General features: G+C 35.8%; 1 protein-coding gene across 3 annotated transcripts in view; it reads left to right on the top strand.

The window, feature by feature from the left end:
• LDA (limit dextrinase) overlaps positions 1 to 27,611 on the top strand; it is a 136,974-nt gene that overhangs the window by 40,980 nt on the left and 68,383 nt on the right. For all 3 annotated transcript variants that reach the window (XM_089990737.1, XM_089990736.1, XM_089990738.1), the window contains 7 exons: positions 13,594 to 13,684; positions 13,969 to 14,062; positions 14,152 to 14,247; positions 14,714 to 14,854; positions 21,512 to 21,562; positions 23,060 to 23,130; positions 23,257 to 23,349. In XM_089990737.1, coding sequence (XP_089846863.1) covers positions 13,594 to 13,684; positions 13,969 to 14,062; positions 14,152 to 14,247; positions 14,714 to 14,854; positions 21,512 to 21,562; positions 23,060 to 23,130; positions 23,257 to 23,349 — 637 coding nt within the window. The remainder of the gene's footprint in view (positions 1 to 13,593; positions 13,685 to 13,968; positions 14,063 to 14,151; positions 14,248 to 14,713; positions 14,855 to 21,511; positions 21,563 to 23,059; positions 23,131 to 23,256; positions 23,350 to 27,611) is intronic.

Below are 27,611 nucleotides of genomic sequence, written 5' to 3'. Positions count from 1 at the left end.
ATTTTCTAATTAGGACATGATGTTGTTAATGCTAATATGCATTTCGTTGTTAATTTTTTATTGAATGAATGCTCATATTTTATTTCTTAGATACTTACGTAGATCAACTTGTTGCATTAATGTTACTTTTACATGTTAATCTCATATTTTATCAATATTTATTTGAGATTTTTTATTTCTTGTTGGTTGTTGCTTCATCAATAAAGTATTATTTATTTATTTATAATTTTAGATATTTTGTATAGTTTTTTTTAAGTTTTCAAATTTTTTTTGAGGCTTACGCTTTACGCCTCGAGGCTTACGCCTCGCCTCAGATTTTGGTGGAGCACCTCGCTACGCCTCAATGCTTTTCACAACACTGGCGTGACAATAAGAGTTCGATATACATTGCTCGAAATCATATGTTTCATGAAAGAACTAAGCATATAAAGATAGATTGCCATTTTGTTCGTGAAGAATATTTGAAGAAGACTATTGATTTTCCCTATGTGACATCAAAATATCAACTTGTTGACTTCTTCACCAAGGCACTGTGCTTACCAAGATTCAACTTTTTACTTGACAAACTTTCAGTGATTTCACCATAAGTTTGAGGGAGACTGTTAGAAAATAACATATATATATATATATATATATATATATATATATATATATATATATATATATACTCTTCGTAATACAAGAGTATGTATATGTATATATATGTATATAACTATATATTTAAAGTATGTACGTATATTCTTGTAATGCTTATTTATTTATTTATTTCTGTAATTTTATTTCTTTATTTTTTTGTCTTTTTGTCAACCGTCATAATTGACTAGAGCTGTTGTTGGGCTGTCAAAACAGTCAAACAGTCTTTTTGTCAGGTTCTTTCAAACAGTCAAAATGTTGACTGTTTGACTAGTGCTGTTGGGCTACTCCCAACGGCTCTTAATTAAAGCTGTTGGGAGTAGCCCAACAGCTATCCCAACAGCTCTTCTCATGTAATCTCTCTATAAATAAGGGCATGCTGCCCATTGTAATGTAATTCAAGGGTAGAGGGTTTTACCTCTCACATATTCAGATTCGAGTGCATTTATGCACTATTCTTATGTTTGTGCCGTGGAGCATTTTGTATGCTATTTTGGTTTACCATATTGGGTGAATGTATGTTTTGTCAAGTTGTTTGCAAACTTGATTGTGTGTAAGACTCTTTACAGAAACAACCAAGAAAAATCCAGATTACAAATGTGTACAGAAGTACAAATTTAGTCTTCATCTAACCCATGCATGATTCAACCTAAAACTAAATCCCTTCTTATCTAATTAGGAGAGGAACTCGTACCTTTGCCTTGTTGTGGGCTGAAGCTCGAAGAAAGGAGACGTTAAAGAAGAAGGGGGGTCATGCGGCAGCCTCCCTTGATGCTCTCTCTCTCTCTCACGATTTGCAGCTCTCCTTTTTTTTTACTCAGTTCATCCCTCTCTCTCTCTCATGGTCGATATAGAAAGAGAGGCACACACCCTTCTTATAACACAAGGACTCCTATTGAGGGGACGTCTCATATAGAAATGGAAAGTCTTCTATTTCTTTATAAAATAGAAGTTTTTTTAAACTAAAACTCTTTATATATATATATCTATTATATATATTATCTTGTTACTCTTTTTATCACTAATATAATTTTATTTTTAAAACTTATTTATCCACACTCATATGGATCATGGATCTCGGCAACAGGTCCTAGATCCATATCAGGATCCAATTTAACGTAAGCCACTATATATTATAATATATATTATATATTATATTTAATTTATACATCAAAAATTTAATTATTTAAATAAAAATTATATTTATTAAATTTAAAAATAGACAAAAAATTGCGAGATATTACAACTAAGGCAGAGTATAGGGCCATGGCAGCCGTGACTGTTGAAGTCACTTGCATTAAGCATATTTTATGAAGCTGACACCAATCCATCTCTAGCTCTCTAGTCTACTGTGACAACCACAGTCCAATTTCTATTTTCACTATTCCAGTTTAACATAGAAAGATGAAACATGTGGAGATAGACCACCATTTCGTCAGAGAAAAAGTTGAATCCAAGGAGATTCATCCTATGTTTATTCGCGGAGAAGATCAAGTGACAGATTTATTTACCAAGGCAATTCCGGTCAATTGGTACTGCGATATAAAATCCAAACTGTCCATGGTCTCCACCATGTTCAGTTTGAGGGAGCATGTTAAGAGTGTGCTGGTTGGATCGGATCTGGATCTGATCCATATAATTTCATGTAATGTGTATATCATAAATACCCAACTAAGTGAGGGGTATTATTGTAATCTTTGGTATTATATTATAAATACAAGATCACGCCACCCACAATGGGTGACGTCTCCATAGAGAAACCCTTTCCTCCTTTTCTATTTCATTCTCTTTCTTTCTTGTCTGTTGTTTGTTCAGGAAAACTTATTCCCGATGCGTTCTCCGAATACCATCCATACAAATTTCCCTTAATTTATGTTTTTATGAGCTACATCCAATGAATATTGCTTACATCATCTTTGGTTCTTTCTTAAGGTTTATGGGATCATGAGTGGATTTTATGTCCATCCTTTATCTAGTTGTTTCTTTCTACAACTAGGACAAACATTCAATCCTTCTTAATCTTCAGGGCCTAGAATAGACATGCATTGTAATACTTGACAATTTTTTTGAAATTTTGTTGGAATATAAATATCTAAAGTAATGAATATATTTTGACAACATATTTTATGATTTTAGATTGCACGATTGCAACCACATCGAAATTCCGAAAAGAACGCAAGTGATTTCGTCGAAATCGGAGCTTGTATGCTCGCAAAAGATGCCTGACAACCTCAAGGGAAAAATTGTAATTTTGAAGGTCGATTCTATGAGTTTTGAAGACTTGGTTGCATTCGTACCAAAGATCTAAGCATGGTTTTGATTTTATTAAAATCAGAGTTAAAACGCGCCCGGAATGCTCCTGACAAGTTTCGGGGGCATAATGGTAATTTTACCAAAATTTCGAGTTAAATTCAAGAACATTTTTTAACCTAGGGTCATGGACGTCCAAGCCCATGTTGACTGGCAGTCAACTCTGTTTAAAAACTTTTCATACATACGTGAATATATATATATATATATATATATATATATATATATATATATATATATATATATCAAAGATAATATATATACACTCTTAGTTACATTAACTAAAAGGGGCTTAGTTAATGTAACTAAAGGCCAAACCAGTCCAGTTCAGCTTACTGGACTGGTTGAGCCTGCTGTTGGGCCTAGAACCTTGGGTTGGATCACACTAGGTCCAACCCAAGGCCCATTTTAGGTCAAACAAGAGGATCCTACTTTTTAGGGCCTCTTGTTTTTAAAGACTTCACCAAGTGTAACAAAATGTTACACTTGGAAGGCTGGCAACACCACAGCCCCTCCTCCAGCCTATATAAGACCCCCTTCTCCCCTCCTCATTCACCAGCTCCCTCTCCCACTCTCTCTTACACTCCTCTCACTTCTCTACTTCCTCTCTCTTCCATTTCAGCCTCTCTCCCATCCCTCACCACCATACTTGGTGGCTGCCCCAGCCACCTCCAGTCCCAACTGCACCTTACCCTCACCCAACCTGCACCCTAGCTGAATCGACCCTTAAGTCAGCTGCACCCAGTCCGAACCAAGCTCACCGAACCCAGCTCGTTTTTTTACCAAACCCGATGCTCAGTTCTGTCCAAACGTCTCCCTCTACCGGACCCGGTCCTGCCCCAAAAACCTAACCTGATTTACCTATTGGCCAAACCGGTTCTCTCTCACTCGTTGACCTGGCTCTCTCTAACTGTTCTCTTCGAGCAACTCGGTCCGGTCATTTTCTTCGCCACCTCAACTCTATTCAAAACAACCGCAACCTCCAACGCGATCCGATTCATCTTCACGGGTCAAAAAATTATATTGGAGGAAAAATTCCCCGGGACTTTTTGGGAGTTTTTTTGTCTTACCAACATTATTTACGAGGTAAGCTCTATCCAAATGCGTATGGATTCTGAATATTTAAATATATTTTTGAAGCATACGTGTTCACTTATATTACGCATGAAGTATTCGTTTTGTTTCATGAATATAATATATATATATATATATATATATATATATATACGCATTGGATTTCGAATAAAGGAGTTTTGATATGTGTTATACTTCGAATAAAACAAATATATTTCAAATAAAATAATAAGTTTTGGTACATATCCTACTTGAAATAAAATAATTATACTTTAAATAAAATAATAGTTTTTGTACATACCATACTTTGAGGAAAAAGATTATATCTCAAATGAAATAATAAAATAGTAGTTTTTAGTATGCATCATATTTTGAATAAAATATTATAAAGATTCATTCATATATTTTGAATAAAATAATATTTTTTGCTTATATTCTACTTTGCGAAGATAAAATATTGAAATCATGCATAGAACAACGTGCATCTCTGCTTAGCTCAAGAATAGAGCTCTAGGTTCAGAGAACCCTACTGACAATAGAATAATCTACTCCAAATAAAAAAGAAAAAGAAAATGGTTGCAGCTCAAAAGAGGCAAAGGTTCTAGAGACCTTTCCAGTACATAGTAATGTGTAGGGCATACTTCTCTATCCAAATGCGTATGGATTCTGAATATTTAAATATATTTTTGAAGCATACGTGTTCACTTATATTACGCATGAAGTATTCGTTTTGTTTCATGAATATAATATATATATGCATTGGATTTCGAATAAAGGAGTTTTGATATGTGTTATACTTCGAATAAAAGAAATATATTTCAAATAAAATAATAAGTTTTGGTACATATCCTACTTGAAATAAAATAATTATACTTTAAATAAAATAATAGTTTTTGTACATACCATACTTTGAGGAAAAAGATTATATCTCAAATGAAATAATAAAATAGTAGTTTTTAGTATGCATCATATTTTGAATAAAATATTATAAAGATTCATTCATATATTTTGAATAAAATAATATTTTTTGCTTATATTCTACTTTGCAAAGATAAAATATTGAAATCATGCATAGAACAACGTGCATCTCTGCTTAGCTCAAGAATAGAGCTCTAGGTTCAGAGAACCCTACTGACAATAGAATAATCTACTCCAAATAAAAAAGAAAAAGAAAATGGTTGCAGCTCAAAAGAGGCAAAGGTTCTAGAGACCTTTCCAGTACACAGTAATGTGTAGGGCATACTTCTGTTCTGAGATTGGCTTGTGTATGAGCCTGAAATAAATTAACTCTCAAAGTGCGAAACAAAGCACTATCTGATAAATAAAACATGCCTACACACAAAACTTAAGATATTGATCTGCCACATTGGCGAAGTGCTCGTATATACTGAGCAAGTACTAATTGGGCCAGGTACACAGACTGGACTCTGGTTATTATCCTAAAAATGAATACTCAGATTACTGAACCCCCATTTTGTCCTATACAATGTAAGGCACTTAAAATAATCCCTGTAATAACGATAACCCTTCTGACCCATTTTATTTTGATGTCTACCTTCGAAAAGGTAGATGGTACAACCACGCGTGATTTTGTCTTGATTTTTTTGAGCGAGACGTTCTAGTGGTTTGCACTCACTTGTAGGTCTACGGAGCTCGGGGCTATCCACGTGTCCTTGATGATAGATCCCCAACTACTTCAGTAGTCCAAGATGTATCCTACTTTCTGTTTTGCCTTAACGGTGATTGTCCCGGTCACAGACCGCCCGCTTTGGGTCTGCTATAGTCAGGTACTCGAGACTAAAACATCTTGTAATAATAAACCCCCAGAATACCTCGGTTATTTGCGATGGTCTTCCCCCACGTACCAGGGTGGACGGTTAATTATCGAAACAAAGACGCATTTTTTAATCACAGCTTAAAATGAAAATATGCCCTAATTATGCAAACAGTTCTGTTTTGTATTCTGTTTTACTTTTCAGTAAAAATGCTTTATCTGAATTGATTGAATATGTTTAATATTCTGAATTACTGGAATTGGTATAGACTTACCAAACTGTTAGAAGTCTGACCTTTTAATGAGTTTTTGTTCAGATACAGGTCAGTGAATGTAGCGGGGCAGGAGCGCATCAAGAAACTAGTACTTTTCGGAGGATCCAGGGACCGGCTTTGGACTTTTGTTCATAATATTTTGTATTCTCAAGTTTTGAACCATCTGTACATTTTGTAAAAAATGATGTAAATAATATTTTGGTTTTTACTCTGATAATAGCTTTGTATTATTTCACCCCTGTGGCTCGCTCAAAATTTTCAAAACCGGACTCAATATTAAATCATTTTCTGCTGGCAACATTTAAAAAAGAAAAATTTTCAAATTTTTTGGGTTTTAAATTTTGGTGCATCACGTGCATTCATTAGGAATAATTCAATTTCAGGAAAAGTGTATAGCAGGCTTTGCACGAACATGTGTTACCTTTAAGGTGGTACCTTCCTAAGTGAGCATGTGCATGCATCACAATAATGATACTAGAGGATTTTTCTCATTATGGTGAATGGGATGTGCAGTCTGATTCCCAACCTTGAGATTCATCCTATCATCACTTGTGGATTTGTCAGGATTTCAGCCATAGCCACCTAGGTTGTGGGTTGCAGATTGTGTAACACCAGGTTCCCATAGACCAGACTAATCTAGAGCACAAGATCCCTGTATGCTGGGTCAGGGATTGCGAGTTGTGACTTTGAAATAGAGAACTAGGTAGCTATGTTTTCATTTCTCACCTGGACTGAGCTAACCATATCGATGATGATGCCAGTTCTAGGAACTACTTCTTTGAGTTAATTAACCTTGGGTTGTTTGTTATTATATACTTACTGTCTGTCATGACTCATGAGGGCCAAAAGAACCAACTTAGAGTTGATAGTTCAGTAAAACATAATCTCTGCTAGATTTTGTGAACTCCCATTATCATGACTAACTCATTGGGCTAAAATTTAAATGGATAAAATGTCATTTTCTGCACTCTGGTGCCTTAATTCACTTTGAGAATTTACACGTCCATATATGCATAAATTCATCTGTAATGTAGGCTGGTTGCAATCATGATTCATGGATTGTAAACAAGCATATCTTGGGAATAAGTAGGCACCTACTAATGTCATGAGAAGCTTGCAATTCCAGAGCATAACAAATGCCTTCAATGGACAGTAATATCTGTTGCATATATTTTACCATCATTTAGTAATAAGCATGCAAACATGGCTTTTCAATTACTTTCTGGTGAAGCTCTTAGCCAGCTGCTTTGCATAATCAAGTAACATTCAGAAGTCACAATCCATGATGCGTAAGGAACCTTAGTTTTGGTTGAAAGTTGAAACAAACCCCTTGAGCTTTGGATAAGGAGAGATCCTAGTTGAATGGTTGTGTTTTTTCGTGCTAGTGAGGGCTTTGAAGTAAAACTTCATTCTCCCTCCGTTGCTTGTGGTGTTTTCAGCTTTTTTAGTACCCCTAATATTTTGGAATGTGGAGCATTGGGAGTTCTGACATCCTGATTGTTAAATTATGTATCGATATTTGTAATCTCATATATATATATATATTCATATATATAGAGATACATATACATATATACTATGTATATATGTATATGTATCTATATATAAATAAATAAATAAATAAATAAATAAATAAATATATTTTCTTATCCACTCGAAAAGGGTATTTCTGTAAATTCCTGTTTTACGCATATTCCATTTTGGAATATGCTTGTAACCTTTTTTTCTTTTTTCTTTTTTTCCTTTTCCTTTTTCCTTTTTTCTTTTTGTTTTTTTTGGTTTTTGGTGCCACATAGGGAGGCTCCCCAAAGAGTCGTTGGGGAGCCTCCAACGGTCACATATGTGACCGTTGGGGGCTCCCAACGACTCTCTTGGGAGCCCCCTATGTTGCTCCTTTGCTTTATTATAAATAGGGGCTTCTCCCTCTTGTATTCTTCATGGCTTTGAGTCAAAGCCCAAGTGCTCAATAAAGTGATTCCAATATTTTTTATGTCGTAGTGCATTTGTGAGATTTTGTGAGTTGTGCTTTTGTGCACAAGTGTTCTTATCGTGCACGTGTGCCGAGTTTGTTATCAAGAATATTAAAGTCTTGATCTTAGTATCTTGTTAGATATACTTTTACATGGTTTCAGAGCCTCGTTGAAGAAGGAGGATCGTGCATCTCTTCATCTTTAAAGTGCCTCGAAAAACGTGCCCTCAAGCTATTGAAGTTTGAAGTGGATCATCTTCTTCGGGCAATATTTTAGAAGCATCTTTTGTCAAGAAAAATTTGAAAATCATTTGAGGTACGTATAATTTTCTATCTTCTACCCTCTCTAATGGGTGAAAAAGACTCCCACTTCTCCCTTGGTTTTAAATTTAGTGGTTCGAACTATCATGTTTGGGCCGGCAATATTAAAGCCCATATCAAAGGAAAAGGTCTTTGGGGGTACGTTCAAGGTTCAATACTGGAACCCGAACCCGAACCCGAACCCGAACCCGAACCCAAACCCGAACCCAAACCCAAACCCAAACCCAAACCCAAACCCAAACTTACAATCATAGAAAAAGGGGATATTAAGATTCTTGAAGGAGAAGATAGGCAAAAAGCTCTAGAAGATTATTCAAAAAATCATGATGAGTGGGAGATGAAGAACTTCAAGATCTTGTCTTGGATTTTTTCATCCGTAGAAACCAAGATCAACGCCAACATCATTAAGTTCAAAATGACCTCTGAAGCTTGGTTGTACCTTGAAAAAATGTATACTTCAAGGGACTTATCATACAAGTATTACCTCCAAAAGAAGGCATTGACCCTTCAACAAAACAATTTGTCTATTCGGAAATATTTTGCCGAACTATCATCTATTTGGGACGAGCTTGCTATGCTCGAACCAAAATGGAGCGGAGAAGCAATTGAGTTAAGACACAAACAACTAGAGGAAGATCTATTTTTCAATTTTGTAAATGGACTTAGACCCGAATTTGAGCAAATTCGGTCCTCTCTTCTATCCGCCTTCACATCTCCCTCTATTGAAGATGTAATCACTAAGCTAAGTGGTGAGGAAACCCGTATGAGGATTAGTAAGAATAATCCTAGCATCCTTGCTACACCTTCTCAAAATGATTATGAAATAGTTAATGCTGTGTCAAGACACGAGAATAATATGAAGACCTACAAACCTCCTCATTTCAAAAATCAAGGTCAAGGAGAAAATGATCGATATGGCAAAATGGACTATAGCAAATTAACTTGCCATTTTTTGTAAAGAACCCGGGCATATCAAACCCATTTGCCCCAAATGAAAGAAAATTCTTGCTGTGGCTATGGCATCCCAACCAGAGCAACGACCTTCTTCATCAAATGAGCCTCTTTCCCTTCAACAAATTATGGATGCTCTACAACCTCTTCTCAAAGGAGGCATTTCCGGAGCCGCTATGTCATCCTCCTCATCTCTCGGTAAGACATCTTGGCTCCTAGATTTCGGTGCATCATTTCACATGACTTCAAGTGCTTGTTCTCTTTCCGATTTTTCTAAAAATTCTCTTCCATTTTTTGTCTCAACGACGGATGAAACACTTTTTCAAATTAAAAGAATGAGCAATTTTGAAAAACAAGACTTCTTTATTCCAAAAATTCGCCTTGTACCAAAACTAAACTTAAATTTACTTTCGGTTTCTTAACTCTCGGACTATGGTTGTGATATAAAATTCTCTTCTAATAAATGTTGGATACAGGATCACCAGTCCGGGAAGTTGATCGGGGAAGGCTCTAGGAGAGGCAACCTCTATTATGTTGATTTTCTCCAAATTCCTAAGAGCCAATTTTGTAATGTTGCTTAAAACAAAGATATTCATGTATGGCATAAGAGATTGGGGCATCCCAACATTGTTAAAATCTCTTATTTGCCTTTTATTAAGCATCTTTGTAATGAAAATTTTGTATGTAATGAATATATTCTTGGAAAAGTGAAAAGACTTCCTTTTACTCAAAGATCTATGTTTACAACAAAATCTTTTGAAATTGTTCACTCCGATGTATGGGGTCCGGCTCCGATGATATCTAAAGGAGGTTTCTCATACTATGTTATCTTTGTGGACGATTACACTAGATTTAGTTGGATATATTTTCTTAAACATAAACATGAAGTTTTTTAGATTTTTAAAACATTTCATATGATGATTTTAAATCAATTCAATGGAAGTTTAAAAATTCTTCGAACTGACTCCGGTGGCGAATATTTTTCCAATGAATTCAAAAGTTATCTTGAAAATCATGGTATTCTCCATAAAAAATCTTGTCCAAAACCCCCACAACAAAATGGGTTGGCTGAACGAAAACATAGGCATATCATTGAAACCACAAAAACCTTGCTCATTTCACAGAATATTCCGAAAAACTCTAGTCTGAGGCAACCCTTACATCGGTCTATCTCATAAATAGATTCTCATCAAAAAATTTGAACAAGGTTTCCCCATTTGAAAAATTGTACGGAAAAGAACCTGATTATAGCAGGTTAAGGGTTTTTGGATGTAAATGTTTTGTCCTTACTGATAAAAATGACAAACTCTCCCCCAAGTCCATTCCTTGTGCCTTTCTTGGTTATTTCGAAACTCAAAAGGGTTTTCGTTGTTATGATATTAAAAATGATAAACTATATGTTTCCAGAAATATAAGTTTTTTGGAAAATCTCAGTGGTTTCGAAAAATTTCAGTATAATGACGAGAATATAGACTATTCTTTTCTGTTTGATCTGTTAACTGAAGATGATGAAACTAGTGATGATGAGTCAAATCAGAATGACTCAAGTAATAATGAAACCAGTCTTGTGCCCCCTTCATTTCATCAACATGTCAATGAGGAACCACATAGAGATCCCATAACCTACACTCATAGAGATAGAAATACTTTCAGAAGTGCCCTCGAAAAATATGATGATGCTAGTGGGACTACTCCTCAAAGTGAGGAAAACCTTCGTAGGACCGAAAGACATAGAAAACCCCCTTTTAGGTTCATCTCATATGAGTCTTTTTCACCTAAACATAAAACCTGTCTAAACGCCATTCATTCTTACATAGAACCTAGAAACTTCGAGGAAGCACGGAAATGTCCTGAATGGATAGTCGCAATGGATAATGAACTCGAAGCTCTAAGGAGAGCCTGTACATGAGAATTTCAAGACCTTCCTAAAGATAAGAAAGCAATAGGGTGTAGATGGGTGTTTAAGGTTAAAGACTAAGAGTGATGGGTCCCTCGAGAGATACAAGGCCCATTTAGTTGCAAAAGGATATAGTCAAGAATATGAGATTGATTATGAAGAGACCTTTGCCCCGGTAGCTCGAATGGTCACCGTTCGATGTCTTATAACCGTTGCCTCAATCAACAAGTGAAACATCTATCAAATGGATGTTAAGAATGTTTTTTTAAACGGAGATCTAAATGAAGATGTGTATATGGATGCTCCTCTTGGAATGAAGTCTTCTAAAGGAAAAGTGCTTCGCCTTCGAAAAACATTTTATGGTTTGAAACAAGCCCCCAAGGCTTGGTATGATAGGTTTAACTCCGTAATGTTAGAAAATGGTTTTTCATCATGTTTACTGATACTGCTTTATTTGTTAGAAAATCCAATGCAGGGATTGTTATTTTACTTCTATATGTGGATGACATGCTTATAACCGGAAGCAATTCTAAAGGGATTAAAAATATAAAATCAATTTTAAAGTATAGGTTTGAAGTGTCTGACTTGAGATTTTTAACTTATTTTTTGGGTATTGAAGTAGCATACTCTCATAGAGGGTATTTTTTGTCTCAAACTAAGCTTGCATTTGAGATTATTGACAGGTTTGGTATTACAGATGATAAGGTTTGTGAAACTCTTGCTATAGTAGGAGCTAAAATAAAGATTGATGATGGTGTTCTTCTCTCCGATCCTACTCCCTACAGACAACTTGTAGGATCGTTGATGTACCTGAGTGTTACCAGACCAAATATCTCACATGCAGTGCATACGACAAGTCAGTTTCAGCATGCACCAACTTCTGTTCACATGAGTGCCGTCGTACGAGTCGTAAAATACCTAAATGGTACTCTAAATAAGGGAGTTTTTCTGTCATCCTCTTCTGAGTTAAAATTAATTGCTTATACTGACTCTGATTGGGGAGGTGACCCAAATAACCGTCACTCCACCACTGGTGTTTGTGTATTCTTAGGCGATTCTTTGATCTCATGGAGATGTAAGAAGCAACAAAAAGTTTCTCTATCTTCAACTGAAGCTGAATATCGTGCCATAGCAACTACTACCATAAAAATTGTATGGATTCATCAGTTGCTTGAAGACATGGGGATCACTATTAAAGGACCGCTAAGCTATGCTGTGATAACACGAGTGCCATTTACATTGCCAAAAATCATACTTTCCATGAGCAGACTAAGCACATTGAAATGGACTGTCACTATGTTCGTGAAGCCTACTTGAAAGGAGTCATTGATCTACCTTATGTTACTTCAGAATATCAGTTGGCAAATTTTTTCACCAAAGCCTTATGTGCACCAAGATTCAACTTTCTTTTTGGCAAACTTTCTGTCATCATGCCCTAAGTTTGAGGGGGGGTGTTAAATTATGTATCGATATTTGTAATCTCATATATATATATATATACACACCCGAAAAGGGTATTTTTATAATTTTCTGTTTTACGCATATTCTATTTTAAAATATGCTTGTAACCTTTTTTTTTTTTTCCTTTTACTTTTTCCTTTTTTCTTTTTGTTTTTTTTGGGTTTTTTGTGCCACATAGGGAGGCTCCCCAAAGAGTCGTTGGGGAGCCTCCAACGGTCACATATGTGACCGTATATGTGACCGTTGGGGGCTCCCAACGACTCTCTTGGGAGCCCCCTATGATGCTCCTTTGCTTTCTTATAAATAGGGGCTTCCCCCTCTTGTATTGTTCATGGCTTTGAGTCAAAGCCCAAGTGCTCAATAAAGTGATTCCAATATTTTTTATGCTGCAGTGCATTTGTGAGATTTTGTGAGTTGTGCTTTTGTGCACAAGTGTTCTAAAGTGTTCTTATCGTGCACGTGTGCCGATTTTGTTATCAAGAATATTAAGGTCTTGATCTTAGTATCTTGTTAGAGATACTTTTACACTGATATCTGATGCTTGATAGTCTTTGGGTTATCTAATACACACTTAACTGCAGCATTTTTTATGAATGCAGAAAGAAAATATTCATCATGAACAAACAAAAAAGTGAAATAAGAGGGCGGCTTGTGCTTAGCTTCATATAATGATATGTGATGGTTTTGCCAAGCATCTTATAACTTTTCTGTTTCCACTTAATCTAATTGCATCTCTCCTTTTAGATCACCTGTAGGAGAAGTTACAACAATCCATTACACAATCACCACCACTGGATGCATTTTCTTTCATCACTTCAAGTATTATGTTCTTACTGATGTATTTACTAAATACCTTGCCTAGTCCATTTATTCTAGTGGAAGGAAACTGAGAGGTGTATACTTATTTTAATACTAATTTCTTTTGTAGATGAAAACAAACTAGCTTCTCTACCTCCGGATTCAGAGTTGCAACAAGCTGAAGTTGTGGCCATCCAGGATGAAGATGGATATAACTGGGGGTACTAATGCTTTTAAGTTTTTTTGTTTATAATGGAGAGCCTGGCCTGAGGAAATCTGAGCCAGGTGGTGGGGCTAACCCCACTCTTCAAGCTCTTGCAAGAGCTGCAAAGGGGATTCCAGTCCACTGCAGTCCCTCTTCATCAAACCAGGTCTAGCCACTCCACCCTACTTATATGGGGTTTCTACAGAAACACAAAAAATATTGCTGGATTATTTGAATAGACAGAACACTGAGTTGTATATATATGCTTATTAGATGTTTTGGAACTCTGTTATACTCAAGGTACAACCCTGTCCTCTGGGGGGTTCCAAAAGGAAGCTATGCGAGTAATCCAAATGGGGCATTGCGGACTTTGGAGTTCAGAAAAATGGTTCAGGTTAATGTGGTCAATTTCCTTTTCATGATTCTTTTGTTGATTCAGAAGTTTTTGCTTCCATCATGTTTGCATTTTTTTGACAATTGCAGGCCCTTAACCACATTGGGTTACGTGTTGTGCTGGATGTTGTGTATAATCACGTGCATGGAAGTGGTCCATATGATGATGCCTCTGTTCTTGACAAGGTTAGTATCAGACACACTTGAGATTGGTATTGCATGTTTGTTACAGATAAGTTCTCCATTTCCGAGTATGATTGATTTTGTTCCAACATGGTTAACTGAGATTAGGCCAGGCAAAATCACCAAACTTTTCTCCATCCATTTTTATCTTTACCAGTGATTCAGGATATAAGTATCTGCTACTTTTAATTAAACCCCCCAAAAATAATTGATCTTCTTTTGGTAATTTGGTTCATGTTTCAGTTAGGTGCCTGACCCTTTCAGGTTCATGTCCCTTGTTAAGAATTATATTCCTCTGGAAATTCTTATTTCTACCATATAATTTTCATGGCACATTTATTTTTTCTCTGTGATAGGGATATTATATCCTTTGCTGATGCATGGAGGCACTGGTTTCGATGAACTTTTGCAAATTCAACCTTCCTTAACAAGAGTTCTGTTTTATGCTTGTTTGTGAGTTGTGAAACAGGTTGTTCCTGGATATTATCTTCGAAGAGATGCTGATGGACGTATTGAACATAGTACATGCACAAATAATACAGCCAGTGAACATTATATGGTAGAACGTTTAATTATTGATGACCTTCTTTGCTGGGCACTTGAATATAAGGTAACACACTTGGCTGTCATCTTTGTGTCCTTTGCCAGTACAAGGAGTTGAAGTAACTTGATACATTCCTGAAACGGTGAAACCTGATCCCGTTAGATTTGTTAGCTGGAAACAATTTCCTCTCTTCATACTTTACCTTAAGGGAAACCCTGATCATGGTCTTTGGATGTGAAAGTTTTCCTATTGGGAAGTAAAGAAAGAATAAATTGCCGGATTAGGTGTCTCATAGTCTTATTTATAGATGAAATAATGAAAACTCTACTTGATCTACTAGTTAAACCTTATAATTCCATATATACCACAGTCCTCATCTCGAAGAAGTGATCGGCTCTCTTACTGTGTCCCCCTAAATCCCCTCATCATTAACTCAATTTTTACACTGCCCAACAGTTCATTATTGTTACACTATGAAACCACCATTGCTTTTCCCAATATAGCATCAAGTACCACATTACTTAGATCATAACTTACAACAAATAACAAAAAATAAATATTACATCTCAGCCCATGAAGTGCGGCACCTTGTTAATTGACCAGAATATCCCTTCTGGTAACTTGACAAAACTGCCTATGGTTGTCCTAGCAGTATATTGTGTGAAGAATCCTTGCAAACAATCAAGTTTTCAAATAACTTAATACTTCAAATACTCAAGAAAATAAATGCACAGTGTTTATAAGCTTTACACCACAAAAGAAGTGCAATAAATGCACATGCACAGTGTTTATAAGCTTTACACCACAAAAGAAGTGCGATAAATGCACAATATTTATAAGCTTAAGGAGACAACTCCTTATTGTAATACACTACCTCAATGGGCTCACATAGCCTTTATTTATAAGCATACTTAAAGAGATGTTGGGCTATTCCCAACGTCTCTTATTAGAGACGTTGGGAATTAGCCCAACGTCTATCTTTTTAAACAGTGTACAACAGTCAGTGGCTGATTGTTGTACACTGTACACAGTCAGCCACTGATTGTGTACATAAACATTATATAAAAAGAACAAAAAAGAAATGAAAAAAAAATAAAAAGGAGGAATTACAATCATATTAAAAAACATGAATATACATAAAATGTAAAAATGATTAAAATACCCCTACAACTAATATAAGAAAGAAATATATATTTTATATATACAAGTAGTTGGATACATGTACATATATATGAAATATATATATATATATATGTATCCTCTTCTATATATATAAAATATATATAGAAAATACATTGTCTTATGAATTACAATTTAACACCCCCCCCTCCTTAAACTTAGGGCAAGATGACCGAAAGTTTGCCAAGGAGGAAATTGAACCGCGGAGCACACAAAGCTTTGGTGAAGAAATCTGCCAACTGATATTCTGAAGTTACATATGGAAGATCTATAACTCCTTTCAGATACGCTTCCCGAACATAGTGACAGTCCATCTCAGTGTATTTAGTCCGCTCATGAAAAATATGATTTTTGGCAATGTATATTGCTCTTGTTATCACAACATAGCTTGATGCACCCTTCTATTGAGACCCCCATGTCTTCTAATAGCTGATGAATTCATACAATTTCCATGGTAGTAGTCGCCATGGCAGGATATTCGGCTTATGTTGAGGATAGAGACACTTTTTGCTACTTCTTACATCTCCATGAAATCAGCGAGTCTCCTAAAAACACACAAAAACCAGTGGTGGAGTGATGGTTATTTGGGTCACCTCCCCAACCAGAGTCAGTATAAACAATTAATTTTAATTTAGAAGAAGTGGATAAAAATATTCTCTTGTTTAGTGTGCCTTTTATGTATCTCACAATCCACAAGATGACACTCATGTGAACTGATGTTGGTGCATGTTGAAACTGACTTGTAGTATGAACTGCATGAGAGATATCTGGTCTAGTAATACTCAGATACATCAAAGATCCCACAAGCTGTCTGTAGGGGGTGGGATCGAAGAGAGGAATACCATCATCAATCTTCATTTTGGCTCCTACTATAGCAGGAGTTTCACAAACCTTATCATCCGTAATACCTGACCTGTCAATAATCTCAGAGGCAAGCTTAGTTTGAGATAAAAAATATCCTCTATGAGAGTATGCTACTTCAATACCCAAAAAATAAGTTAGAAATCCCAAATCAGATATTTCAAACCTATCCTTCAAAATTGATTTTATGCTTTTAACCTTTTTAGAATTACTTTCGGTTATAAGCATATCATCCATATATAAGAGCAAAATGACAATCCTTGCATTGGTTTTTCTAACAAATAAGGCAATGTCAGTGAAATAGGAAGAAAAACCATTTTCTAACATTACGGAGTTAAATCTATCATACCAATCATTGGAGGCTTGTTTTAAACCATAAATTTGCTTTTTGAAGGCGAAGCACTTTCCCTTTGGGAGTCTCCATTCCTGGTAGAGCATTCATATATACCTCTTCATTTAGATCACCATTTAGGAAGGCGTTTTTAACATCCATTTGATAGATGTTCCATTTGTTGAATGAGGCAACAATAATGAGACATCAAACAGTTACCATTCGGGTCACAGGGGCAAAAGTTTCTTTATAGTCAATCCCGTATTCTTGACTATATCCCTTTGTAACTAATCGAGCCTTATATCTTTGAAGAGATCCATCGCTCTTAGTTTTTACCTTAAATACCCATTTACACTCTATTGCTTTCTTACCCTTAGGAAGATCTTGGAACTTCCAAGTCTTTGTCCTGTTGAGAGCTGAAAGCTCACATTTCATTGCTTTCAGCCATTCATCATTCTTTTTGGCTTCTTCGAAGTTTTTGGGTTCTATATAGGAATGAATGGCGCTAAGGCAAACTCTATTTTAGGAGTAAACGAATCATATGAAATAAACCTAGAAGGCATCTTTCTACTTCTCTAAGTTCTTCGTAGGTTTTCATCATTTGTTGAATTGGACCCACTAGGTTCACTGAATTTTTCAATTGCACTCCTAAAACTTTTTCTATCTCTATGGGTATATGTTATAGGATCTCTCAATGCTCCTTCATTTCTATGTTGGGAGATAAGTGGATGGGAAGGGACGTCTTCTTTATTATTGACATCATTATGAATGAAATCGTCATCACTATCATCACTATCATCATCATGTGCTAACATTTCAAATAAAAAAGAGTAATCCATGTTTTCTTCAAAGGGTTCACTCCTTTCAAAACCATTAACATTTTCCAGAAAACTCACATTTCTGGAAACATATAGCTTGTCATTCTTAATATCATAACAACGAAACCCTTTTTGGGTTTCGGAATATCCAAGAAAAGCGCAGGCAATAGCTTTTGGTGAAAGCTTGTCGTTCTTGTCAGTAAGAATGGAGCATTTACAACCGAAGATTCTCAACCGACTATAGTCGGGTTATTTGGTATACAATTTTTCAAAAGGCGAGATATTGTTCAAGTTTTTAGAAGGTAGCCGATTTATCAGATAGACAGATGCTTAAGAAACAAGTAATGTTCGAGTTGTCTCTATTATATATCTATGCTTCCTTTCGGCTAATCTATTTTGTTGAGGGGTTTTCAGACAAGATCTTTGGTGAAGAATACCATGACTTTCAAGATAATTTTTGAATTCATTTGAAAGGTATTCTCCACTAGAGTCAGTTCTAAAAATTTTTAGATTCCCATTAAATTGATTTTTAATCATCATATGATAGGTTTTAAAAATCGAGAAAACTTCATATTTGTGTTTAAGAAAATAAATCCAACAATATCTCATGTAGTCGTCAACAAAAATGACGTAATATACAAATTCTCCTTTTGATAGGACGGGTGCTGGTCCCCATACGTCTGAATGGATAATTTTAATGTATACATATTGTGGTAAACATAGATCTTTGACAAAAGCAATTTTTTCTTTTTCCCAAGAATACAATCGTTACAAGTGAAATCATTTTTACATAAACTTTTAACAAAAGGTAAATGAGAAATTTTTGCAATATTTGGATGTCCAAGTCTCTTGTGCCACACATTAATATCTTTTTGTTGGACAACATTACAAAACGAGTTCTTTGGAATTTGAAGGGAATCGACATAATATAGATCACCCTTCCTAGTGCCTTCCCCAATCAATCTCTCGGACCGACGATCCTATATCCAACATTTGTTAGATGAAAACTTTATATCACACCCATGATCCGAGAGTTGAGAAACGAAAAGCAAATTTAAGTTTAATTTGGGTATAAATTTAATTTTTGGATTAAAGAACCCTTGTTTTTCAAAATTTCCTATTCATTTTACTTCAAGAGATGCTCCATCCGCAGTTGAAACAAAAGATGAAGATGGTTTTTTTGAGTATTCGGAAAAAGAACTAAAACTTGGGGTCATGTGAAAAAGAATTACCCGAATCTAAAAGCCAAGAGGTCTTACCAGGAGGAGAAGATGTTGACATGACGGCTCCCGAAATAGCCCCTTTTAGAAGAGGTTGAAATGCATCCACGATTTGTTGCAATGAGAGAGCTCCATTTGAAGATGACGAGCACTCTTCCTTTTGAGGTTGGGATGTAGTAGGCATGGCAAGTAACTTTTTCCACTTTGGGTAAATAGTCTTGATATGCCTCGGTTCCTTACAAAAATGACATAAAAGCTTGCTATAATCCTTCTTCCCTCCTTGACCACTTGAATTTTGATTTTTGAAGTGAGGAGGCTTGTAGGTCCTTAAGTTGCTCCCTGGTCTTGAGACGACATTAGTTCCTTCATTATTGGAAGGTGTAGCTAGAACACTTGGGTTGTTCTTGCTTATACTCATACGAGTCTCTTCCCCACTCAGTTTAGTAATTACATCTTCAAGACAGGGGGAAGTGAAGGCGGATAAAAGAGAAGACCGGATTTGTTCGAATTCAGGCCTAAGCCCATTCAAAAAATTAAAAAATCTATTTTCTTCTAATTGTTTATGACGAAGCTCTTTGGCTTCTCCACTCCACTTGGGTTTGAGCATAACAAGCTCATCCCAAATAGAGGAGAGTTCGGCAAAATACTCCCTTATAGTCATCTCTCCTTGATGAAGAGTTAACGCCCTCTTTTGGAGGTAATATTTATGGGACAAGTCCCTAAAGGTGTATATCTTCTCAAGGTACTCCCACGCTTGAGAAGCCTTCTTAAACTTGATAATATTGGTGTTAATTCTTGTTTCTACGGATGAGAAAATCCATGAGAGGATTTTAAAATTCCTCATCTTCCATTCTTCATGTTTTTTGGTGTAGTCTTCAAGAGCCTTGGCTCTTTCTTCGCCTTCAAGGATTTTTATTTTTCCTTTCTCCATCAAGGTTATCTTTGACTCTGGTTCGGGAATCGAGCCTTGGACATAGCCCCAAAGCCCTTTTCCTTTAATATGAGCTTCCATGTTTCCGGACCAGACGTGATAGTTAGACCCATTGAGTTTGAAGCCGAGAGAAAAATGAGTCTTTTTCACCCATTAGAGAAGAGAGATGATGAAAAAGAATACGTACCACAAAGGATTTTTAGAGCTTTCTTGATAGAAGAGTCTTCTAAAATATTGGATGAACAAGAGGATCCACTCCAATCACAAAAAATTGAGGGCACACTTTTTGAGGCACTAAAAAAAGTGAGAATCCACATGATCTTTCTTTCTCCAACCTTGCTCTGATACCATGTGAAGAATTCTTGCAAACAATCAAGTTTTCAAATAACTTGATACTTCAAATACTGAAGAAAATAAATGCACAGTGTTTATAAGCTTTACACCACAAAAGAAGTGCAATAAATGCACAGTGTTTATAAGCTTTACACCACAAAAGAAGTGCAATAAATGCACAATATTTATAAGCTTAAGGAGACAACTCCTTACTGTAATACACTACCTCAATGGGCTCACATAGCTCTTATTTATAAGCATACTTAAAGAGACATTGTACACTGTAACTGACTGTGTACAGAAACATTATATAAAAAGAACAAAAAAGAAATGAAAAAAAAATACAAAAATAGGAAAAAATAAAAAGGAGGAATTACAATAATATTAAAAAACATGAATATGCGTAAAATGTAAAAATGACTAAAATACCCCTACAATTAATATAAGAAAGAAATATATATTTTATATATACAAGTAGTTGGATACATGTACATATATATGAAATATATATATGTATATGTATCTTCTTTTATATATATAAAATATATATAGAAAATACATTGTCTTATGAATTAGAATTTAACATATTGTTGTGCAAGAACCAAAACATGACTAGTGTATGGATGGAGAACCTGTGCTGAAGTGATAGCTTTCAGTATATCTGTGCTGAAGTGATATCTCTCAGTATTTTGTTTGTCTAGGCTTTTCTTATCGGGTTTCTATTGCTAGCACTCTCCACTTATAGTTTTCCAAATTGTGTGATCAGGTATGTAACATATTTTTGCTTCTACTGTTTTCATGGTATTTCTTGGTAGCCACGGAGACTGGTCTACCTGGTTTGCCATGTACTGATTTTTCTCTTATTTTTAAATGACATTTTGACAACAATTATGGTAGTATTTCTTGCTGGAGGAGAGGCATGGTCAAACTGGTGTTTCTATTACTCTCTAAAAGATATTTTTCTAGATTATGCTTTAATTTGAACAATTGCTAAATGCTCCCTGTTCTAATTTAACCATCAGGCTATTCTTTTTTGGTTTGTCCTATTAGGTGGATGGTTTCCGGTTTGACTTGATGGGCCACATCATGAAAAGTACCATGGTATGTGGGTGCTTCTTTCTGGATGATGTCAAATTGTCAAGCATTATTCTATTAGAATGACATTGCCACATAAGTCCAATACATATTTTTTTTAAAGATCTGATGTTCTCTTATCTATAGGGATTAAACCGTTTTAAATACATAGTTGTGGTAGATCCTCATGAAACACATTTCACATTTAAGTCTGACAGCCTACTTGCTTATATTATGTGTTATATTTGCATGAGACAGCATGCAACACAATCTGTTTAATTGTATTCGTTTTCATGAGCTGGAAAATGTCGACCAGAAGTTTCTCAACAATCAAAATTATTGTTTTTCAACAAAATGTTGAAAGCATCATGAGCAGGTAAAGCACATAAAAAAGAAGTGTTGCTTTCTAAAGGACTCAAATTCAACTCTATTGTGTTTCTATCTACCTGCTGGAAATAGGTTAATCTACCTAATCCACTAAGGCACTTTGACCCTCCATTTTACATGAAGCTTGTTTTTGATGGAGGTATAAACATCATGTTGTTGATGTGGGTCCTAAAGGATTAGAATATATTCACCCTTGTCGACATACCACAATAAGTTGTATTGAAATATTTCAGTCTAATACTTTCCTCACTCATGCTTGGGCATGACAGAAATAGTGCTATCAATGGAAAACGATATACTAAAAAATAGTACTATCAATGGAAAACAGTATAGTAACATGCTATGTGTTTGACAGACTTTGACGAATTGGAGCCTCTAACATGGCTACTGATGCTGTAAATCAACTAACAAGCCAGATATTGGATGACAATTTTCTTTATTTTCCTTCTGAGGTTATCTAATGCTACTAAAAGTTTGAGCAGCTAGGCAATCACATTCTTGAGTATAATACAGTTCCAAACTTGTGTATCTTTTCTGGACATGTGGGTATATTCAAACACCCTTGAAACTGTATTTTGGATCACTTCTCTTCTGTTTTGGGAGGGAAATACGATCTCATTTTTGCTACAACCTGGGATCTTGGGTGGGTCTACCGAAAATCTACTGAAGGAAAAGTTTCCTGTCATGTCACTAAGGAGTTATTGATATGTAAGCCTGTTTCCCATGTCAAGATTCCACTTTTAATTGGTCAGAGACTCAGAATTCTCATTGGAGTGTTTGGAAAGATGAAAATACCTGGATATAGCCAGTCTTTGTTACTGCATGAATTCATTGAATATGGAAAGTATGACCGCCATTAATTGGGGCTTTATCGCAGGATGCATTGTGAACTCCCTAGCCAATGGTTATAGAAAAATTCTAATGGTACTATGGTATCTTATGTGTTTAAGTATTTATTTCTGCTAATGAGTCCACTGCTTTACAAAAATGTTATGGTGAACACAAAATGTTGAATTTTATGTTTAAGTATTTACACTGCTAAGGAGTTAATGTATAAATTCTAAAAGAAGTAAATATGGACATAATCATTGCCATCACACGGTAAGAATTTGTTATGATGAAAAAACTTTTTTGCAGTTGAAGGCAAGAGCAAAGTTGAACACTTTGTCAAAGGACAATGATGGGGTAGATGGCTCAAAAATATACATGTATGAAAAATGACGCTGTTTTTCTTTGAGTCATTAAATATTTCAATCAATTGTATTCAGAGAATCACTTGATGAGCTTGAAGTTGTCTATGTTAATACATTGCAATCCCTCTGTCTCTCTTAAAGGTACGGCGAAGGGTGGGATTTTGGTGAAGTTTCTAACAATGCGCGTGGTGTAAATGCATCTCAATTTAATATTTGTGGAACTGGTATTGGGAGGTAAGATCTTGCCTTTCTTGTGTTGAGCATGGTGCCCTTCAAAGCTTTGTGACACGTGAAAACTCCTTTGTAGGCTACTTCACAAAGACTTTTTTGAAGGACCGTAATCAATGCTGTAAAGATGCTACCATGTTGAGAGACATAAGAATATGCAACAACTTTAACATACGACATCGTATAAAAAAATTCATAAATTGTCTTTACAAAATAAGAATGATAGATATAAAAAAGCACAAATTAAAGCATATTTTACATAGAAAGCTGAAACTCAAACATGCAAATCTAGTGTGCAGTATGAAATATCCAAGTTCATTGCTTTATGGTAATAAACTACAGCTTCTTAAAATTATATGAAGTAAACATATGTGAAACAATCAAATAGCACTCCATATTATTTAAGCTATAAGAATTATAGTCTACATTGTTGAGGAAATGCCTTATATCTATTTGTGTAATACTCCTTGAGATATTAATCTTATGTACATACCTATTTTATTCAAGGGTATTTTTGTAACATAAGTTGTAGGCTCTAGTCATTCCTTTTTGTCTTTTTGTATAACCCTAAGGGGGTCAACCCATATATGGTGTATCTTTATTCTTTTTGAGGTAATGAAGTTTTTCCTCTCACTTTGTTCTTCTTCTTCTTCTTCCACCTCTATCGTATGCTAGCTCCAATATGGTATCCGAGCCATAGGAGGAGATTGAGAAGGAGATCATTGCGCGGAGAAGAAGCTTCATTCTTGTTGCTGCAGAGCTGCATCCAAATCGAGGTGGTTGTTAGAAATCATGGGTTCTGTCATTCAATCACAAGAACGAATAAAGAATAGAGAGAGAGAGAACGTGGTGGCTGCAGAAAATCAATTAGGGTCTGCGATATCTGGCTTATCATTATATATAGGCTGGTACAAATATTAGGGTACGAAAATACCTATTACACAACAAGAATTACAATAGACCATTAATGAACATGAGACTAAATAAACTCGAGTTGGATCTGTGATCCGAGATCCAAACCCAATCATGAATGACCACTCATTTTCATCCTCCCTCAAGTTGTATATGGTTTTGAACCATGAACAACTTGCCTTTTAACATCCAAAATCGGTCCTTGATAAGCCCTTTTGTAAACAAGTCAACAACTTGATCAGCAGTCCGAACGAATTTGGGTTCAATTTCCTTCTCTTCGACCTTCTGTCTTACAAAATGCTGATCAATTTCAATATGCTTGGCACGACTGTGGTAGATAGGATTAAACGACATATTAATGGCACTCTGATTGTCACATAAGAGAATACATCTAGATATGGATTCTCCTACTTCTGTCAACAGGTGTCTAATCCATGTTACTTCGACTGTAGCAGCTGCCATTGATTTATATTCAACTTCTGTGCTGGACCTGGCAATGGCCCTCTGTTTCCTACTGCTCCATGAGACAAGATTTAGGCCAATGAAAACACAGTATCCTGAGACTGACGTTCGCTCATCTGGATCTCCTGCCTAGTCTGCATCTGTGTAAATAAGAAGTTTATGCATGTGATGCCCATGCATACTCTTTCTGTACAGAAGACCATCCCAATAGTTTCCTTCAAATATCGAAGAATGCGTTTAACAACTTCCATATGCCCAATATGCGGTTTATGCATGAACTGCGATACCAGATTGATTGAATAGACAATATCAAGGCGAGTGAAGGTGAGATATTGAAGCATCCCTACTATCCTACGATACCCTGTAGGGTCCTCATACAAATCTCCATCTTGGGAGCTGAGTTTCTGATGAAGTACACTGGGTGTGCTTAGAGGCTTGCAATCCTTCGTACCTGCCTTGCTGAGAATATCAATGGTATATTTATGTTGGGTGAGTGTCATGCCTTCAGTAGTCTTGTCGACTTCTACTCCAAGAAAATATCGCAATTTACCAAGATCCTTCATCTTGAACCTGTGGTTCAGGAGTTTTTTGACCTGCTCAATATGGTCATTAGAGTTACCTGTAATGATAATGCCATCTACATATATCAACAACAGGGTAACTGTATCTTTGTATTTGAATATGAAAAGAGAATGATCAAGAAGAGACCGATTAAAGCCATATTTCTCTACTTCAAGAGAGAAACTATCAAACCAAGATCGAGATGCCTGCTTTAAACCATATATAGCTCTCTTTAACCTGCACACATATTCTTTGGAGTTTCCTTCTGCGTACCCAGTGGGCTGCTCCATGTACACTTCTTCAGAGTTCCATGAAGAAATGCATTTTTCACGTCCAGTTGACTGATAGTCCACTGATGCTCAATAGCCAATGATAGTATGATGTAAATAGTTCTCATTTTCACAACCGGACTGAAGGTCTCATCGTAGTCTTGTCCTTGCTCCTGTGTGAAGCCCTTGGCAACAAATCTAGCCTTATATCGCTCGATAGTACCATCCAGCTTATACTTTATTTTATACACCCACTTTGACCCAATCATATTCCGATCATGTGGTCTGGAAACAATATCTCAAGTGCCACATTCATGAAGGGCCTCCATTTCTTCATTCGTAGCTTCAGTCTATCTTTTAGAATTTGCTGCATGTTAAAATGTTGTGGGTTGATCTTCCTTACCTAAAGAGGTTAGGAAGAGTTGGAAATCCATCGAGAAATTCTCATAACTAACCTACCTATCAATAGGATGTCGAGAGCGAGTAGATCTTCTGGGAGCAGAGGAATCAACAAAAGAAGAATTCATCTCCTGATCAAAGTTGGGGAGAGTCTCTTTCTCACGTCGAGAGTAAACAATGCCTTTATACCTTTCGGGAGCCAAGAGTGGTTCTGAAATCACACTGTCCTGAGTTTTTTGGGCAGCATCAGACATGTTTTCCTCATCTCTTGGATTACATTTTGAAGGACAAACAACATCAACGCTAAAAAAAAGATCAGAATTCAACCAGGTGTGATAAACTTCAATTTCAGGAGAAGTGTTAGCATTGTGGTCAAAATTTAATTAATCAAATACAACATTCCTGGATATTTTGATACGCTTACTCACGGGATCATAACATCTGTATCCTTTATAATCATCAACGTATCCCACAAATATGCACTTCAAGGCCTTATCCTGAACTTGTGCCGCATTGAACTGTCAACATGAACATAACATACACACCCGAATACACGCAAATCATGATAACTTGGATGAACACCATGCAAAGAAAAATAGGGTGATTTGTTTTCCAAGATATTTATGGGCAATCGGTTTATGATATGGACCGCTGAATGGAAAACCTCTGCCTAGAAAGTAACTGGAAGGTTACTATCATGCATCACGCTCATTGCACTCTCGACAATATAGTGATGCTTCTGTTCAACAATCCCATTCTGTTGAGGTGTATGAAGGCAAGACACTCGCCTACTTATTCCATTAGTTTGAAGAAAATTAATAAAGTCATTTGAAGAGAATTCACCCCCTCCATCACATTGAAAACAAAGGATATTATTAGAGAATTGATTTTGAACAAAAGAATGAAAATTCTGAAATAACTTGAAGGTTTCAGATTTGCATTTCATAAAGAAGATTCATGTATATCGAGAGTAGCTATCAACAAAGATGAAATAATATCGAATGCCAGATATGGAAGGAACTAGAGCTGGACCCCAAACATCAGAACAAATAATTTCAAACGGTCTTAAAGCTCTTTTATTAATAGAAGGAAAATGGAGAACATGACTCTTACACTGAAGACAACTAGAACATTTTGTATCATTGACACTTAAACTTTGACATCATGGTGGAATGAGGATGTCAAATTAGCTATTAAGGTTAAAAAAGAGTGTTATAAAAATCTAACTAAGAGTCGCGATAATGAGAATTTAGAGAAGTATATGATAGTAAAGAAGAAAGCTAAAAAAGTAGTTAAAAATGCGAGGGATAAGGTATATAAGGAGGTTTATGACAAGTTGGATACCAAAGAGGGCGAGAAGGATATTTATAGGCTTGCAAAGATGAGAGATAGGAAATCGAGGGATCTGGGTATGATTAGATGTATCAAAGATGAAACACAAAGGGTTTTAGTCAAAGATGAGGAGATTAAGGAGAGATGAAAATATTATTTTGATAAGCTATTTAATGGAAGTCATGCCCAGGATCTTGGAGACTTGTCCATTCCTTTTCATGAGATGAATCATGACTTCATGCGCAAGATTCAAAAGAAAGAAATTGCAGAGGCTTTGAAGAAAATAAAATCAAGAAGGGCAGTTGGCCCAGATGGTATACCTATCGAGGCTTG

Source organism: Nuphar pumila, chromosome 16 (genome assembly GCF_984573655.1).
Source record: "Nuphar pumila chromosome 16, dmNupPumi1.hap1.1, whole genome shotgun sequence".
Classification (NCBI taxonomy): Eukaryota; Viridiplantae; Streptophyta; class Magnoliopsida; order Nymphaeales; family Nymphaeaceae; genus Nuphar; species Nuphar pumila.
The sequence above is the reverse complement of the archived record's forward strand: the minus strand, read 5'-3'. Positions and strand labels throughout refer to the sequence as shown.